At 40.7% G+C, this 15,894-nt stretch overlaps 1 protein-coding gene and 1 long non-coding RNA gene across 2 annotated transcripts in view; both read left to right on the forward strand.

Moving 5' to 3' along the window:
- The first annotated feature begins 820 nt into the window (after positions 1-820).
- On the forward strand, positions 821-2,361 carry LOC140313477 (uncharacterized). The gene is made up of 3 exons (XR_011917044.1): positions 821-956; positions 1,319-1,406; positions 2,239-2,361. It is a non-coding gene; the product is annotated as an uncharacterized lncRNA (long non-coding RNA).
- Positions 2,362-3,871: 1,510 nt separating this feature from the next.
- LOC140313467 (B-cadherin-like) overlaps positions 3,872-15,894 on the forward strand; it is a 73,494-nt gene continuing 61,471 nt past the window's right edge. Inside the window, exons 1-4 of the mRNA XM_072391568.1 lie at positions 3,872-4,021; positions 5,329-5,473; positions 6,733-6,905; positions 7,202-7,330. Of these exons, the coding sequence (XP_072247669.1) occupies positions 3,953-4,021; positions 5,329-5,473; positions 6,733-6,905; positions 7,202-7,330 (516 nt within the window). The 5' untranslated portion in view covers positions 3,872-3,952. The remainder of the gene's footprint in view (positions 4,022-5,328; positions 5,474-6,732; positions 6,906-7,201; positions 7,331-15,894) is intronic.

Genomic DNA, 15,894 nt, shown 5'->3' on the forward strand with positions numbered 1-15,894 from the left:
TTCTTGTGTCAAGTGTCTGATTGTCTTCCCTGATTCCAAAGTGTTTCCACCCTTGGCTCCTCATGTATTCAAATAGTCTCCCTTGTCTTGTGCCAGTGTGTCGCAACTTTGCCATGTTCTTCACTCTCGCGCCTTGAAAAGTTTTTGTATTATTAGTAATTGTGCCTCCGTCAAGCGAGAGAGCGTCTTTTGTTTATTCCACCTCATTAGGAGAGCGTGTAAAGTTGAATTGTTATCGTTTCATAGCCTTTTCTGTTTTCCTCCTAGAGTGGAGTGGGTTTTGTTTCGATCATTTTTATAGCTACACTAGCCTCAAACATAGATACTGAGGAAAGTGTATTAGGTGTTCATAGCCTCTTGCTTTGCTCTGTTCTAGAGAATCACAAGTGGTTTATTGTGAATAAACAGTCTTGGTTTGAAATCCCTGCATCTGTGTCCTGCCGGTCCGTGACACCTTCCTGTTTGATTTCTACGTTTTTATTCAAAATTCACAACAAAAAAAACATAAATACACACATAAGCATACATGCACACACACACATGTACCAAACTGTATTCAAACCTATATAACAACAACCCCATAGCAGGCCCTTGTGAGACAATCACACACAGGCATCCGAGTCCCCCGCACCAATGGCGGAGAGCCAGCCCAGGCGCCCTTGTTACCCCTGGTTACTGCACACCCTCTGACCCTGTTTAATTTTTGTTGCCTCCATTTGTTATAGTCACCCATACTGACTGCCATTTTAAGTCTTTCTCACAAAATCAGACTATTTTTTTTTGTATCCTATGAAACATTTCATATTCCTCCAAACAGTGGTTCATTAATATGCAGTGTCCTCTCTCCTAGGCCTCACATGTAATGTGCTACACGTGTAAACCAGGATTTGAGTCATACATGATTACTTTAAAAGTGACCAGAGAGCAACTGAGGCAGGGCATGAAGCTGGGAAAAGGTAAGGAGAACCCCGCAAACTGCTGCTAGTTACTGCCTTTAATCCAGAGCCAGCCTGGTCTGATCAAAGCAGGCGAGTTTCATCCAAATGGAATATGGACAGGTTTGTTATAGGAGACTTAAGGTTCAACAGGTAACAGGTGATAAGAGAGTCTGCCATGTTTTTCCAAAGTACAGTAGCAGATTATTAGACTTCAGATTGTGACATGCAATCACTTGCTGTTGTACCACTTTTATACGAACTAAAAACGTTTCCATATTTCTCTTTTTAGGCACCGATTTAATCAAACATTTTTTTCTTTGACGTCTCCACATGTACTGCACACTAAAATTTCAACCTGTAATTCTCTTGTCCAATCCCAGTGAACTTCACTGACTGCACCGACCGCACAAGATTCCTTTTCAAGAGTGATGATGACCATTTGTGGTGAAGACAGACGGCACATTAATGGTGAGCTAAATTTAAAAAATAAGACTTTAATAATAAGATTATTAAAGGATTAGACCACATTTTAAATTCTTAATTTAGAATGTAATGTTGACACATCTAGTATTAAACTTGATAAGTGATTTCAAGTCATATTTTGTGGTTAAGTTAATTTAGTAAATTAATCAGCTTAATCATTGTTAAAACAAAGATGCATATAATGTTGACCTATAACTTGTTTATCTTTTTATCCCAGGAATGACATTTTCATTGGCACACATTATTTGTGCTTTTTTAAAACAGATTTAATTACATTTATATTACTTCACTAAAGTGGATATCTGAATAAACAAGTATTCCCCTGTTAACTTCCTTTCATGAATTCACCACTTCATTCTTGCTGACGCATTAACCTCAGCCACAGCCCCAGGTCTCAGATCAATAACAGCTGCAGCAGATGATGACATTTATGCTGGATAAAAACAGTCACAGTAATTCACAGTTTATCTGTTGTATACTGCGTTGTTTGAATGCTGTTTGTCGGACTGTAAATCTGCCAATCTGAATAATAATAATAGACAGTGAAAAAACATAGATCGTTGATGAAATAAACGATTATATTCTTCTCAGAAGGTCCATTTTATGGCTATTTATGCTAAGACTCTTATAACTGTTCAAATCTGTCTTTCTTTGTGTATGAACACCAGAATATTATTTTGAAATCTTGCAGGATTAGTTGAACAGCAACAACAGCAGTAATGATCACTGTTAATCTGTGAAAATTGCTGTAAAATCCTTGCTGTAAAATGCAGGTCTGTTGGTAACTTCTGCTGATGTGTTGTTGTCTGTCCTTTAGGTTAAGAGACCGGTTGTTCTTCATGAGGGACACCGGGACTTCTTCATCCATTCCTGGGATTCACACGGACACAAAATGACTGTTCCTGTCATGATGGTGCACCTTGGGCACCATAATGCCCAACACCAGCTTATCACTTTGGACTCTGGAAATAACACGGAGGCAGGTTTAGAGAATTTGTTGGAAGTCAAAAAATGTTGTTCCCCACAAATCGTTTAATTCAACATTTCCACAGACTGGTAATTAGCAAATTATGTTGAAATTATGTCAGACCTCTAAAATGGAATATTAATAATAACATTGAATTTGGATTATCACATAAAGAATACAAGTTCTCAGACAAAGAGCAAATAATGGCTGTTTAATTTTTACCACTTAATATTTTTCCCACTGATAGAACAGCACATTCTAGCTTATACTGCAGTCACAAATCTAATTTATCAGTTACCAGTTATTAGAACATTAAAAACTCCGCAGGTCACAGGACAAAGGCTCTGCAGGAAAGGACAAGTTCATGACTGAACTGTCAGCTAACACTTGCTCATCCATCAGGCACTGAGAGAACCTGATTGATCCTCTGCTAATAGCTGAGCTCTCATTTCAGAGTAGCTCTAATATTCACTCACGTAACACCTGGATCACTGCAGCTTGTGCGCTGTGAACAGCTGCCTATAGTTGGAGGTTCACTCATTAGATTTAGCACAAGAGAAACTTTAGCAGGGGTCGAATCTACTGTAATGATGGTATGAGGTCATTTCCTAGTACAGTTACTGTCATCAGCAGATCAGGCTGTTAACTGTATGTGTGGAGAAACTCCAGCAAAGTCTGTGGGCCATCAAAACATGAAGCATTTTCTGCTAATGCTAATGCGTGCTACATTACAGTGTTTCATTGTCTATTTTTAGAAGTGTTTCACTGTTCAACCTCTTGATAGTAAAATGTTGGTTTTTCTCAGAGTGCAACTGATGAAGCTGTGCCCATCATACACTTCCCCAAGTCTGCTGAAGGTCTGAGGAGGAGGAAGAGAGGCTGGGTTATTCCTGAAATCTCTGTTTCTGAGAACGAAAGAAAAGATTATCCTCTAAAAATCTCTCAAGTAAGAAGAAGTAAATTTGTTACTGAAGTGCATTTTGAATATTGTTTCCTCTGCACTGTGCTGATTATTTGCAAGGCTCTGTTTCTAGTATGTTTAAGTGACCCTAACCCTTTAATGACCTTTAAACCACAATTTGACCCGTTTACTAAACCCGACAATTAGAGATGAAGGCTCATTTCTTTGTTCTGGGACAGTAAAGATGATTTCTAAAGATCACATTTGATTGCTGGCCAGAGTACAGAGAACTGACAGAATCAGTCTCTGAACAGTATTTAGAATATTGTAACCAGATAACTTAGTTCTGCTGCCTGGTGTCGTTGTTACATCATAAAGTGGGTGTTTAAACCTTCTTTTAAAATGTGGGTACACCTGCTGAAACAAACAAGCTGATTAAAGCCTTTCCTATTCCATGGACAAGCAGGATCCCACTGACTGATCTCTACAATCAGCTCTTTACTGTACATGTTTAACAATACTGTGACTGTACTTGTTAGTTAGTGGTATTAACTAAGGCCAGTGTGCTTTGTCCAGATCCGCTCTGACGAGGACCAAGTAAGGAAGATCTATTACAGCATCACTGGTCCAGGAGCTGATGAGGAACCTGTCGGCCTTTTCGTTATGGACAGGATCACTGGTATTCTGTATATCACACAACCACTGGACAGGGAGAAGCAGGCAAAGTACATGGTAAGCATCCTCTCTGGTAGCTTTATACACCCTTTGTCTCAGTTTGAACTCCCCTGGGATAAAAGGGAAAACCAAATTACTGCTTTCTTAGCTCATACACATACAATCAAGAAATCCAATAAAACAGACCTTCACTAAATCCTTCCTTGAGTTTGGTTATAAGCTTCAGGTTTTCCACAGACTTTAGGTATTGATTTAACAGTGTGCTGGCGTCTTCTCCTGTTGTATCGCACCATATCATACAAAATATGAAATAAGAATGTACACTGCTGGTCAGAAGTTTGAGCATGCACGTACCCATTCATTCTGAGGTGTCCTGACTTGAGTTGGACAGTATATTGTTATGTCTTCATGTAGAGAAGCAGCTGACAGATGAATAAATCTCAAACAGCACAAAGCTGAACGGACAAGTTCATAAGAACCAAGAAAAAAAGGTAACTCATACTGAGCTGCTCCCTTAATGTTCAGGACACATGCGACCCAACTCATGTTCGTTCAGTTGTCCAATTTTTTATCTTAATCACAAATACTTCCTGTGAGTACATTAATATCTCACTTTTCTAGTCTTGTTGACCTCTCAAAGCGCTTTACACTACATGCCACATTCATCAACCACATAAACATCATACAGCACTTTTTAAAGCCTTTAAAGCTGAAAAGTTATTGGTCAAATGAACACTTTCCAATCACCTTGAAGAGCTGATTTCTGGATCTTCTGCCCTGCCATTTCGACTAGTGCTGCTCACAACATTATAGAATACCGATGGCACATTGCACCTTTGGGTCGTCGTGCTGCTCGGTTTCAGTTCATTGTATCACTTATGCATACATACAAAACTGCTTGTTGATAACGGCATACTTTACATTTACAATATAACGCTCAGTTGTGCAAAGACAGCTTCATCCAAATGAAATAAAAAGCCAGCCCACAGTCTCAGTACGGTGTGTTTACTTGTTCATACGACCGCTACACAGAAATGATCGGAGGTGATTTGGTGTTAACATGCTTTAACTTCATGTATTTGCTTCTCCCAACCGTTGTGTGTATCTATAAAGTCTAACATACCTGTTAAACATTTGAGAAGACAGTATTTGTCTCGTCTTTCACAGTCCTGCATTGATTACATGGACAGGTTTCTCACCAAGAGTTGTTTGAACTGCTCATGTTAATGTGTTGTCTTGATCTTGCAGCCACTGTTAGAATATGCATCATGTGACCAGTCTGCCTGCTCCTGTGATGAGATGAAAGTATGTATGTGGATTAGTCTTGCATGAATGACATGATGCATGTTTGTTTCTGTCTGCAGTTTAAAGCACATGCTGTTGCAGAAGGTACAGGACAGGCCGAAGAGCCTATGGATGTTAATGTCGTCGTAATTGACCAGAATGACAACAGTCCAATTTTTGAAAAATCCACCTACGTTGGAGAAGTTGCTGAGGCCTCACCAATAGGTAATGCAAGTGCATTTATTTCATGTAAGCCTGAAAAAACACACCAGTTGATGGGTTAAAGTTAAAGAAACAAAGGCAGTAAGTAGACTGCACCGATATAGCCATTTTCTAGTCTTAGTGACCACTGGAAGCACTTTACACTGAAGTAGTAAATGCATAAAGTATCTTTCAAAACAGGTTTCATTAGGTTTAAGTGGCAAAAGAAAAAAACTAGTGAAAACAAAGAATTTACAAGTACTGCTGTAGTCATCTCTTATTGGAGCTCTTTTGATGCTTCGGCTATGTTTGCTCCTTTCAGCCGTAGGCAGAGGGGTGTATTACAAAGCAAGATTAGTGGCTTAGCAAGCTGTGTCGAACATAAAGTCACAGTTTGCAGTGTCACAAAGGTGGCTCCCTTTTAACCTGGCGAGATTACCATGGTAGTTTCAGCTGAAGTCATCCCCTGCTCCGGAGCACTTTACGCTCAGAGTTTAGGATTACCTCGTCTGAGACGAGCTCCATCGTTTCCCTGGTTCACGTCCTGATGATATCTCAGACAAAATCAGACCACGAACACCATTTCAAGAGAAGAAAGAGAGGAAACCCTGAATGAACAAAGTAGTATCATAATCACTGTAATATGTGTTCTCTCGGAGTGGAGGTTTAAGTTAAAAGAAAAGAAAACCTGAACTTGCCTCCTTGTACACCCTTCTGGGCTTCCTGCTTTGTGTAAAATCACATAAATGTTGTAAAAAACACAAGTGGCCTACAAGAATGATCAACTTGACTTTAACAAAGGCCTCTGCAATTTTGAAATGATTTATTCATCTTTTTCATGAAAAGAGAAATTTTTGTAGAGGGCTATGTGGTGAGAGCCAGAACATTATGACCAGTCCCAACACGTAAATAAAGTGCTGCTAATGTTGTGGTTCCAGAGCACCCTGCCCTAACCCTGACTCATCAGGGTACATAAGCAAATCCAAACAGTTTTCCACATCTTCTGTTTTCAGTCTACACGTTAAGTTATAGTTATTAGTCAATGGTTGGTTCCTTGTTTAATGTCAGCATAGCATAGAGTATAATTCTCAATATATTGAAAGAAGAACAGAGATCCAGAACAATTCAACCAACAGACCTCCACAATCACAAAGTACATCACTGGCTGGGCAAGAAAACTAGCACTGTTTTTGCTGTATTCAGCCCAGCATTATTAGTAAATCACTGAGCTGTTTGACAAGTCTCTTTATTTCATTTTCCACCTGTATCTTTCCTCTTTTCAGGTTACGAGGTGATTCAGGTTGTGGCTACAGATCTTGATGAGCCAAATAATGACAACTCTGATATTGGCTACAGTATCGTGAGCCAGGAGCCAACAGAGCCCAGTTCCCAAATGTTTGTCATCAACAAAGTCACTGGAATGATCAGAGTCAATGCTGGTGGGCTGGACAGAGAGGTGAGCCTTTAAAACATATGTTTCCCCTTTCTGAGAGTTTAAACCTGTGTGTTAAAATCATCAATGTGCTGACCACCATGCAGCCCCTAACTGGCTCCATCATGGGTGTAATAATGAATATGCTTGCATGTGTACTATGTTGTGACCAGGAGATTCCACTAAGGAGCACACCAGAGATCTCAGATCCACATCAGGGTCCAATGTATCTGAAGAGAATCCTTTAGCTGAGCCTGTAAACTGATGGCAGGGTTAATGTTCTTTTCTTGGTGCATTGAACTCAGTCTTTCTTCCAACAGAATATCCCTCAGTACACACTGGTGGTCCAAGCAGCCGACATGAAGGGAGAGGGGAGGTCTGTAAATGCTAAAGTAATTCTCAAGGTGACAGACAGCAATGACAACGCTCCAGTCTTTAAACAGACATCTGTAAGTAAAACACTCTTGAGGCTTGAACTTTGCTCCATATCTGCTCAGTCATCACAGTAGATAACCACATTGCCTCGTCTGTTGTTTACCAGCGTCATTATGTTACCCTTTTAATGAGTGTCCTCAAAATTCCACCATTGTGGGAGTTTATGGAGAGCTTTAAAAGAGGCTTTATGGAGCTAATATGTGACAAGTTCTCAATTATTTACTGTATCCTCTCCATACTGTGATAACATTTTCCAAGGGTTAGTACCAAAGATCGGGTCATAATTGTGGGCTACACGGTGGTATGGTGGTTAACACCGTCTCACAGGTTCGATCCCCACCCTTGGCCTTTCTGTGTGGTGTCTGCATGTTCTCCCCGTGTGTGCGTGGGTTCTCTCCGGGTACTCCGGCTTCCTCCCACAGCCCAAAAACAGCATGTTAGGTTAACTGGTGACTCTAAAATTGTCCTTAGGGGTGGGTGTGAGTGTGAGTGTGAGTTTGTGTGTCTCATTTGTCTCTGTGTGACCCTGTGATGGACCTGTGGTGACCTGTCCAGGGTGTACCCCACCTCTCGCCTGATAAGGCTCCAGCCCCCCCACGACCCTCAGTTGAAAAAAGCAGGTACAGGAAGTGGATGGATGGATTGGTCTTGATAGTGGTTTCTGGTGTTTATGACATGACTGAATCATTTTGAAAATAAATGTGATAATGGATTTTGATTAACAGATATGTTAGAGGACAATTTGTAAATATGGACAACAAAAAGATTCTCCTTGATCATTTAGCACAACAAGTGTTGGATTTTATAATCTGATGTTTTCATCAGATGTGAGAACTTGTATGACGAAGGTGATGGATACATTTGCATGTAGTTGTTGCAGAGGGACAAACACTTAACAAGTGTCAAATTAAAAAGAATCTCTTTAGACTTTTGTGGATTAATACAAATGGACAGAAACTTTGCACTTGCAGTTTTCACATCCGGGGCGATTCAGCCGCTGTGGTCTGATGAGTAGTCTCAGTTTAGTGTTTTCCAGCAGCTGTTTTTAGCAGTTGTTTTGCACTGATGCAGTGGATTCATCTGCAAACAGTGATCATGGTTACACTGTAGTCGCTGTGCCTGTGGTTGCCCCACTCTGACACATGGTTGTTGCCTCTACAGCTTTCACATCTTTCTCTGTCTTGTCAATGTACGAAGCAGGATTGGCTTTGCGAGGTAACTTCAGCGTTAACCCTGACTTTCCAGTGCCACGAAGCTGGATTCATTCTTAGCGAGCTCAGTTACCATGGTAACTTACTCTGAATGGCAAACCTGCTCCGGGTCAGGGTTCCGGGTCAGGATTGATCTGAATCCAATAAAAGGCTCCACCCACCGGCCAATCAGCTGTTTGGGAAACAATGCCGTACCCTTTCATCGAAGGCCCTATTGAAATCGGAGCGGAAACTGCAAGGAGAGCGTTAAAACGGGAACGCATCGTCCAGGACCGATCTGATCCTTTACATGTTTGCTGTAAAAGGTGTAAATGAGAGGATTCTAGAAGCTTTATTCATCCCGAGGGAAATTGCTGTGCAACAGTTATTAACAAGAGGGAAAGTACTAAGTAAAATGAAATTAAAACTATAAAAAGCTGTTCCTGCGAAACAGCAGTGAGAATGCTTATTGGCTGAATGGGGACAAGCTGACCATGCTCAAAAAGTTGAAAATAGTGAAAATTTAGCAGAAAACCAGTTGCTGAAGTCAGGGTTTAAAGAATTTGAAGATTGAACATTTGAACATTGGAATGACTTGAACTTACTGGAAAAAAGGCAGAATTGATTAAATGTCTTAAAAAAAAAAGTTACAAGTCCTAGCAGAAAAAAATGAAGGTTTAAAGAAGGAGATGTGAGATGAATTCTGTTCATAATGAAGAAAAATGTGAATATTTAAACCAACTGAAGCTAGATGAAGGCAGAAAAGTAAAGAAAAGAGAAGAAAAATACGAAGCTAAAAGGGAGAAAAAAATCAGAAAGATGACAAACAATGCAGGAAAATGTGAATATTTAGCAGAAAAGGATTTGCTGGAGTTTCAAAAGGCCTGAAATGTGTTTTTGAAAGGAGCCGAAGCTTTATGAAGACAGAAAAGAGAAGAAACATGCAAAAAGAACTGGCAGTTGGAAGATGCTGTGCTGAGAGACCTGCTAGTTGCCAGTCATGCATTAGATATTGCAAATCTCGTCTTGTTATAATTGGCTTTGTTCTCAGACATTATGTATTCATATTCTGTATTTTCCTAAATAACCTATGTTCCTAGCTGGTACTTTTCCACTCTGCTCATACTGCACAACAGATGACCTTAAAATGGTCCAAGACCTTAGAATGACATAAACAACTGGGTCAGACAAAACATCTCTATTAGGGCAGATAGGTCTGGTACATTAGACACCTAAAACAGCACTCACACATACACACATTGTTTATCACATCCAAAGAACACAACAAGGACAGCGGCTGGCCTGATCATGCCACTAAAAACTGGCCAATTATACTCTGACAAGTGTGAGTACAACTTCTGTGAGATAAAGCTGAATATAGATATGAAATGTTTCCGGATATCGGGGCTCGGCCTGACGGATTTCCTGCTGGAGCTCTGGCACTCCGAGTCCAGCGCTGCAATATACTTTACATGTGACCACTAATAAATACTTTTTTAATAAACTATTTCTCCAGCTTGTTCTTGGGCTTCCAATGAAACAATCGGAATAACAATCTGAATACCAATACCTTACCTTGCACCCATAATAATAAGCAGTAATATGTGGGCCTTGCCTTTGTTATTAGCACCCATAACTAGACAATTTCTGAAAAAATGTTGCCCGCCAACAGACAGATGCTGTGCTGAGAGACCTGCTAGTTACCAGTCAAGCATTAGATATTTCAAATCCAGTCTGAAATATGACAGTCATGATGCCTAAAGCAGGAAGGTTTTACCAGGCCAGTAAGAAGGAAAGCACACAGAAGGACGTCCTAAGCCAGAGACACAGAGGAGGACAGGTTGTGCCTCTTGAGAACAGTCAGCTGCTTCAATAGATTCATAAGTCATAGTAAAAGAACATTTTAACCTGTTAAAAGCAGAAAGGTATGCTGCACACAGTTAAGTCATTTCTATCAAGGTCCTGTGTAGAATACAGGTTTTATGGCAGTTTTAACACAGCCCTCACTGTCAGTTTAAAGGAGAGAAGTGCAGCTTCTTCATCATGGAAGTTTGTGCTGTGATGGCTGAGCGACAGATAACGTCATGTTACATTGTATTAGGAGCACACGTAACACAGGCTTTCATAAAGCTTTTACAATAGGGCAGCCATGTTGAGTCTGGCCTCATCATTAGTGTCTGTGGGCAACAGCTGCGTGTGTATGACAGGAGACAAAGTGCCCTCACTTTGTCCCCTTAAAATCTTTTTTTTTTTTTTTTTTTTTTTTTTTTTTTTTTTTTTTTTTTTTTTTTCCCCCTTGTCCTGTTCAGCATTATGGCAGCAGAAATGTAGTCTGAATACCTTTGATGCCAAACAGATTTGCTTTGCCAAGGGAAGTTTTATAAATGTAAAGCTCCCCTTGATGCCCATTTATTTATTTTTGTTTACAATATATAACATGTAATAGAACTGAACCGGACCGGGGGACAAGGAAAGAAGAAGAGGAAAGAAGAGGAAACAGAACAAAAATAGAAACAAAAACCAGACAACCAGCTGCTACACCTGTAAAAAACAAAACAGACAACAATCCATGGCCTCTGAGGGGAATCCAGCCTTAGCGCCACCAGGAGCACCTGAAAGCAGACAAGCAGAGAAAAAACAAACACACAAACAAACAAAAACAAGCACAAGAAGCGGTAATCGCATACAACACAGCTGTGGATAGATGACCTGAGACGACATGATAATACATCAACTGCTTAGCGAGCATGCTACTGGGCTAATGAATGTGTGTGTGTGTGTGTGTGTGTGTGAGAACATGCAACACCCATGGCACAGGATCTACATGGTAACCGTGGTTAGTTATGAGTGTATAAGTGTACAGGGCCACAATCCACAGCCCCCCCCCCAGCAATCAGAAGCAGGCAGAGAGGGCCACAAGACCCAGGCCACCAGCAGCCCCCACGGAGCACAGAACCCAGGAAGCCCACCGCAGGGACAACCACGCATCCACCCAGAAGACGGCAGAGGAAGCCCCCGGATAGAGCCCCCATAAGCATAGGGCAGAGGCCCTCAGAGAGCCAGGGGCAACAGCCCACCGACCCCGCCAGGTCCCAGCCGCCCAGACATGGGCCGTGCACTGGACCCGGGCCCCGGGAGCCCGAGCGCCCCCAAACCCCCCGGCAGAGGCCCCACCCAATACCCAGGAGGGCCAAGTGCCCCAGACAGCCACGCAGTGGGTCAGCGCCTGCCCCAGCACCCCTGGCCAAGTGCCCTGGGAGCCAAGACGTGCCCACAGGTGGGTGAAGTCGCGAGCAGCGGAGAGAGGCAATGCCGCCCCCCCATCGGGAGAAGCACAGGCAGGCAAGGCGACAGCAAGTCCCAGATCCAGGCCCAATCATCACCACACACACTTTCACGTCCCATACATCCACACGTCCTCCCTCCCTCAACTCCGCTGGGGTGTAGTGCAGCGGGCACACCAGGGGGCCAGCAGCCCCCCAGCCACCACAGACCCCGAACCAGCAGAACAATTAATTAATCCTCTTGGCCCCTCCCGCCTCGAGCAGCAACCAGGAAGCAGGGGTGTGGGAAGAAGACCCCTCCCCTCACCCTTCTGGCTCTTCAATATTTTCTAATAGTGAGCGATAAAATTGAGGGGCAGCCAAACTTGTAGGACTGGGAGCGCGGCCCTCTGGGCAGCCTACATACCCAAAGAGCCCCGCCCACCAGATGCCACTCAGTGTAACCACCCCCCAAGACCTAATGTGTGTGTGTGAGTGTGTGTTTGATAAGTAGTAATGTCTAAGGTGTAATTAAAACAGGGGCGGGGAACTGCAGAGTGCAACCAAAGGGGACCACCTACGTGGCCCCATCCACTACACCCCACCGAACACACACGGCCCCAAAACCCTTCATGTGTGAGTGTGTGCTGTGTACAGGAGCCAGAAGGGAGAGGGGTATGGGGATATACACCGGGGGGAGCTACTCTCCCCCGGAGAAGGCAGCCAGGGACTGGCTGCAATAGGCATCCCCGCTACCTGGGAGCCAACACAGGGCAGGAGGGGCTGATGTCCACCAGGCTCGGGGCCTGCAGCGACCATATTGCGGGAGCTACTGTACCCTTAAAATCCCCTTAAAATCTAAGGCTTTTAATTATGAAGCACCAGTCTGGAACAAACGGTCGCTGTTCGAAAAGTAGAAGTCGTATCCCAATAATTCCCAATAAAATGTGCCAGAAGGGATGGTGGAAGCCAGAGGTGTAATTTTTATTCTGATCTTGTGTAAGGTTTGTTTTTTATGGCAGTTTTAAAATGAGTCTTTCACACTGATTTAATTGCTCGGCCTGTTTATAATGGAAAAGTATGGGAGCTGGAGTGCTGCTCTCTGCCCTTAGAGGTGATTTTCTGTGAAATCTGTGAGGCCAAGCTCAATGAGAGTGACTTCGGGTGAAAGAGGACTAAAATACCTACGTTTTGATGTGTAACTTGTCGAGATCAGGCAGACATTTTGGACGTGAGAGGCATTTGTTTGAGGAAGTTTTTTTAAATAATTTTAGAGTGGGAGTTAGAGGTCCTCTGGCTCCATAAAACGTAAACTGCCGTTGTGTCCAAGCTGTATAAGCTATCGACAAGCCCTTTACCACAGTTACAGTTGACTCTTCCCTGTCACATACAAACTTTTAATGATGTCTCTGTGATACGGTATGGCTGAGTTATGAGCCCCAAACTGCCCTATTTCCGTGCATAAAAATCAAGAAGGAGCAACAATTTTCATGTTTTTGAAACTGTCATATTTGCACATTGGCTTAATATTTGAAAAAGCTGAATCATTTGGTAATAGCTGAATGTCTTGTGAACATTTTAAAGTTTGAATGGTGTCTCTAGCTGAAGAAGGAGCAAAAATGTTCATGTTTTTTAAACTGTCATATTTCAAAATTGGCTTAATATTTTAAAAAGCTGAATCATTTGGTAATAGCTGAATGTATGCTCAACTAGTTAGGTTGGAAAGAGGAGGAAGTTTTTGAATAGTTGAAAGAAATATCCGTTCATTTGAATGACGGGAAAATTTGAATAAATTAAATATTTTAAAAAGTATAAAAATTATAAACACCAAAAGTCAATAGCAATAATCTCCTGAAGGAGCTGAACGTTTTGATACCAAAATGGTTGAAATCGGCTAAAGTATGCAGAACTAGTAAAGCATCAAAAAACGTACGGAAGAACTAAGATTAAAGAAAAACTAGAAAAAGCTGTTCCTGCGAAACAGCTGTGAGAATGCTTTTTAAATTGAATGGATTAGTTGAACATGCTCAAAAATTTAGCAGAAATCAAGTGAATAATAGTTAAAATGGCTTCAGTGTAATATACAGCAGGGAGTGGAAGAGTGATGTCATCAGTGATAGCAATGTTTGTCAACAGCTGCAGCTCTCTCCCTGTATAACCTGCAGAAATTGCTTTTTTGGATACTATGACCTCCTCTGAGAAAACTGGAAGAGCGAGGAAAATAATTTGAAGACCGTAAGAAGCAGAAGGCTTGGAGGAACGCGGCAATGTAGTTTTTATTTCAATGGAGTGAAAAAAATTTAAACGGCTGCGAGTTGAACACAGTTGAACCTGTCTCTGGCGTCAGACCAAATTTCCATTGGAGTTAGTGAGAGAAATTGAAAGGTTTCTCTCGCTTCAAGGCTCATAGCTGAAATTCTGTAAATGCGAGCTATTTAGTAGTTACATCAGCTGAAAGAGGACAAGTGTACCTACATTTTAAGGTATAATTTGTTTGTCTGAGTTAAACAGTATGAAAGTTAGAGGAATTTGTTTGAATATCAGAAAAAGTTAAAATGATCAGTGTGCCACTCTAATCTTCTCATTCATAAAAATGAAGAAGGAGCAAAAATGTTCATGTTTTTTAAACTGTCATATTTCAAAATTGGCTTAATATTTTAAAAAGCTGAATCATTTGGTAATAGCTGAATGTCTTGTGAACATTTTAAAGTTTTAATGGTGTCTCTAGCTGAAGAAGGAGCAAAAATGTTCATGTTTTTTAAACTGTCATATTTCAAAATTGGCTTAATATTTTAAAAAGCTGAATCATTTGGTAATAGCTGAATGTATGCTCAACTAGTTAGGTTGGAAAGAGGAGGAAGTTTTTGAATAGTTGAAAGAAATTTCCATTCATTTGAATGATGGGAAAATTTGAATAAATTAAATATTTTAAAAAGTATAATAATTATAAACACCAAAAGTCAATAGCAATAATCTCCTGAAGGAGCTGAACGTTTTGATACCAAAATGGTTGAAATCGGCTAAAGTATGCAGAACTAGTAAAGCATCAAAAAACGTACGGAAGAACTAAGATTAAAGAAAAACTAGAAAAAGCTGTTCCTGCGAAACAGCTGTGAGAATGCTTTTTAAATTGAATGGATTAGTTGAACATGCTCAAAAATTTAGCAGAAATCAAGTGAATAATAGTTAAAATGGCTTCAGTGTAATATACAGCAGGGAGTGGAAGAGTGATGTCATCAGTGATAGCAATGTTTGTCAACAGCTGCAGCTCTCTCCCTGTATAACCTGCAGAAATTGCTTTTTTGGATACTATGACCTCCTCTGAGAAAACTGGAAGAGCGAGGAAAATAATTTGAAGACCGTAAGAAGCAGAAGGCTTGGAGGAACGCGGCAATGTAGTTTTTATTTCAATGGAGTGAATAAAATTTAAACGGCTGCGAGTTGAACACAGTTGAACCTGTCTCTGGCGTCAGACCAAATTTCCATTGGAGTTAGTGAGAGAAATTGAAAGATTTCTCTGGCTTCAAGGCTCATAGCTTAAATTCTGTAAATGCGAGCTATTTAGTAGTTACATCAGCTGAAAGAGGACAAGTGTACCCACATTTTAAGGTATAATTTGTTTGTCTGAGTTAAACAGTATGAAAGTTAGAGGAATTTGTTTGAATATCAGAAAAAGTTAAAATGATCAGTGTGCCACTCTAATCTTCTCATTCATAAAAATGAAGAAGGAGCAAAAATGTTCATGTTTTTTAAACTGTCATATTTCAAAATTGGCTTAATATTTTAAAAAGCTGAATCATTTGGTAATAGCTGAATGTCTTGTGAACATTTTAAAGTTTTAATGGTGTCTCTAGCTGAAGAAGGAGCAAAAATGTTCATGTTTTTTAAACTGTCATATTTCAAAATTGGCTTAATATTTTAAAAAGCTGAATCATTTGGTAATAGCTGAATGTATGCTCAACTAGTTAGGTTGGAAAGAGGAGGAAGTTTTTGAATAGTTGAAAGAAATTTCCATTCATTTGAATGATGGGAAAATTTGAATAAATTAAATATTTTAAAAAGTATAATAATTATAAACACCAAAAGTCAATAGCAATAATATCCTGAAGGAGCTGAACGTTTTGA

Source organism: Leuresthes tenuis, unplaced genomic scaffold, assembly GCF_036924035.1.
Source record: "Leuresthes tenuis unplaced genomic scaffold, fLeuTen1.0.hap1 SCAF_8, whole genome shotgun sequence".
In the NCBI taxonomy this organism is placed as follows: domain Eukaryota; kingdom Metazoa; phylum Chordata; class Actinopteri; order Atheriniformes; family Atherinopsidae; genus Leuresthes; species Leuresthes tenuis.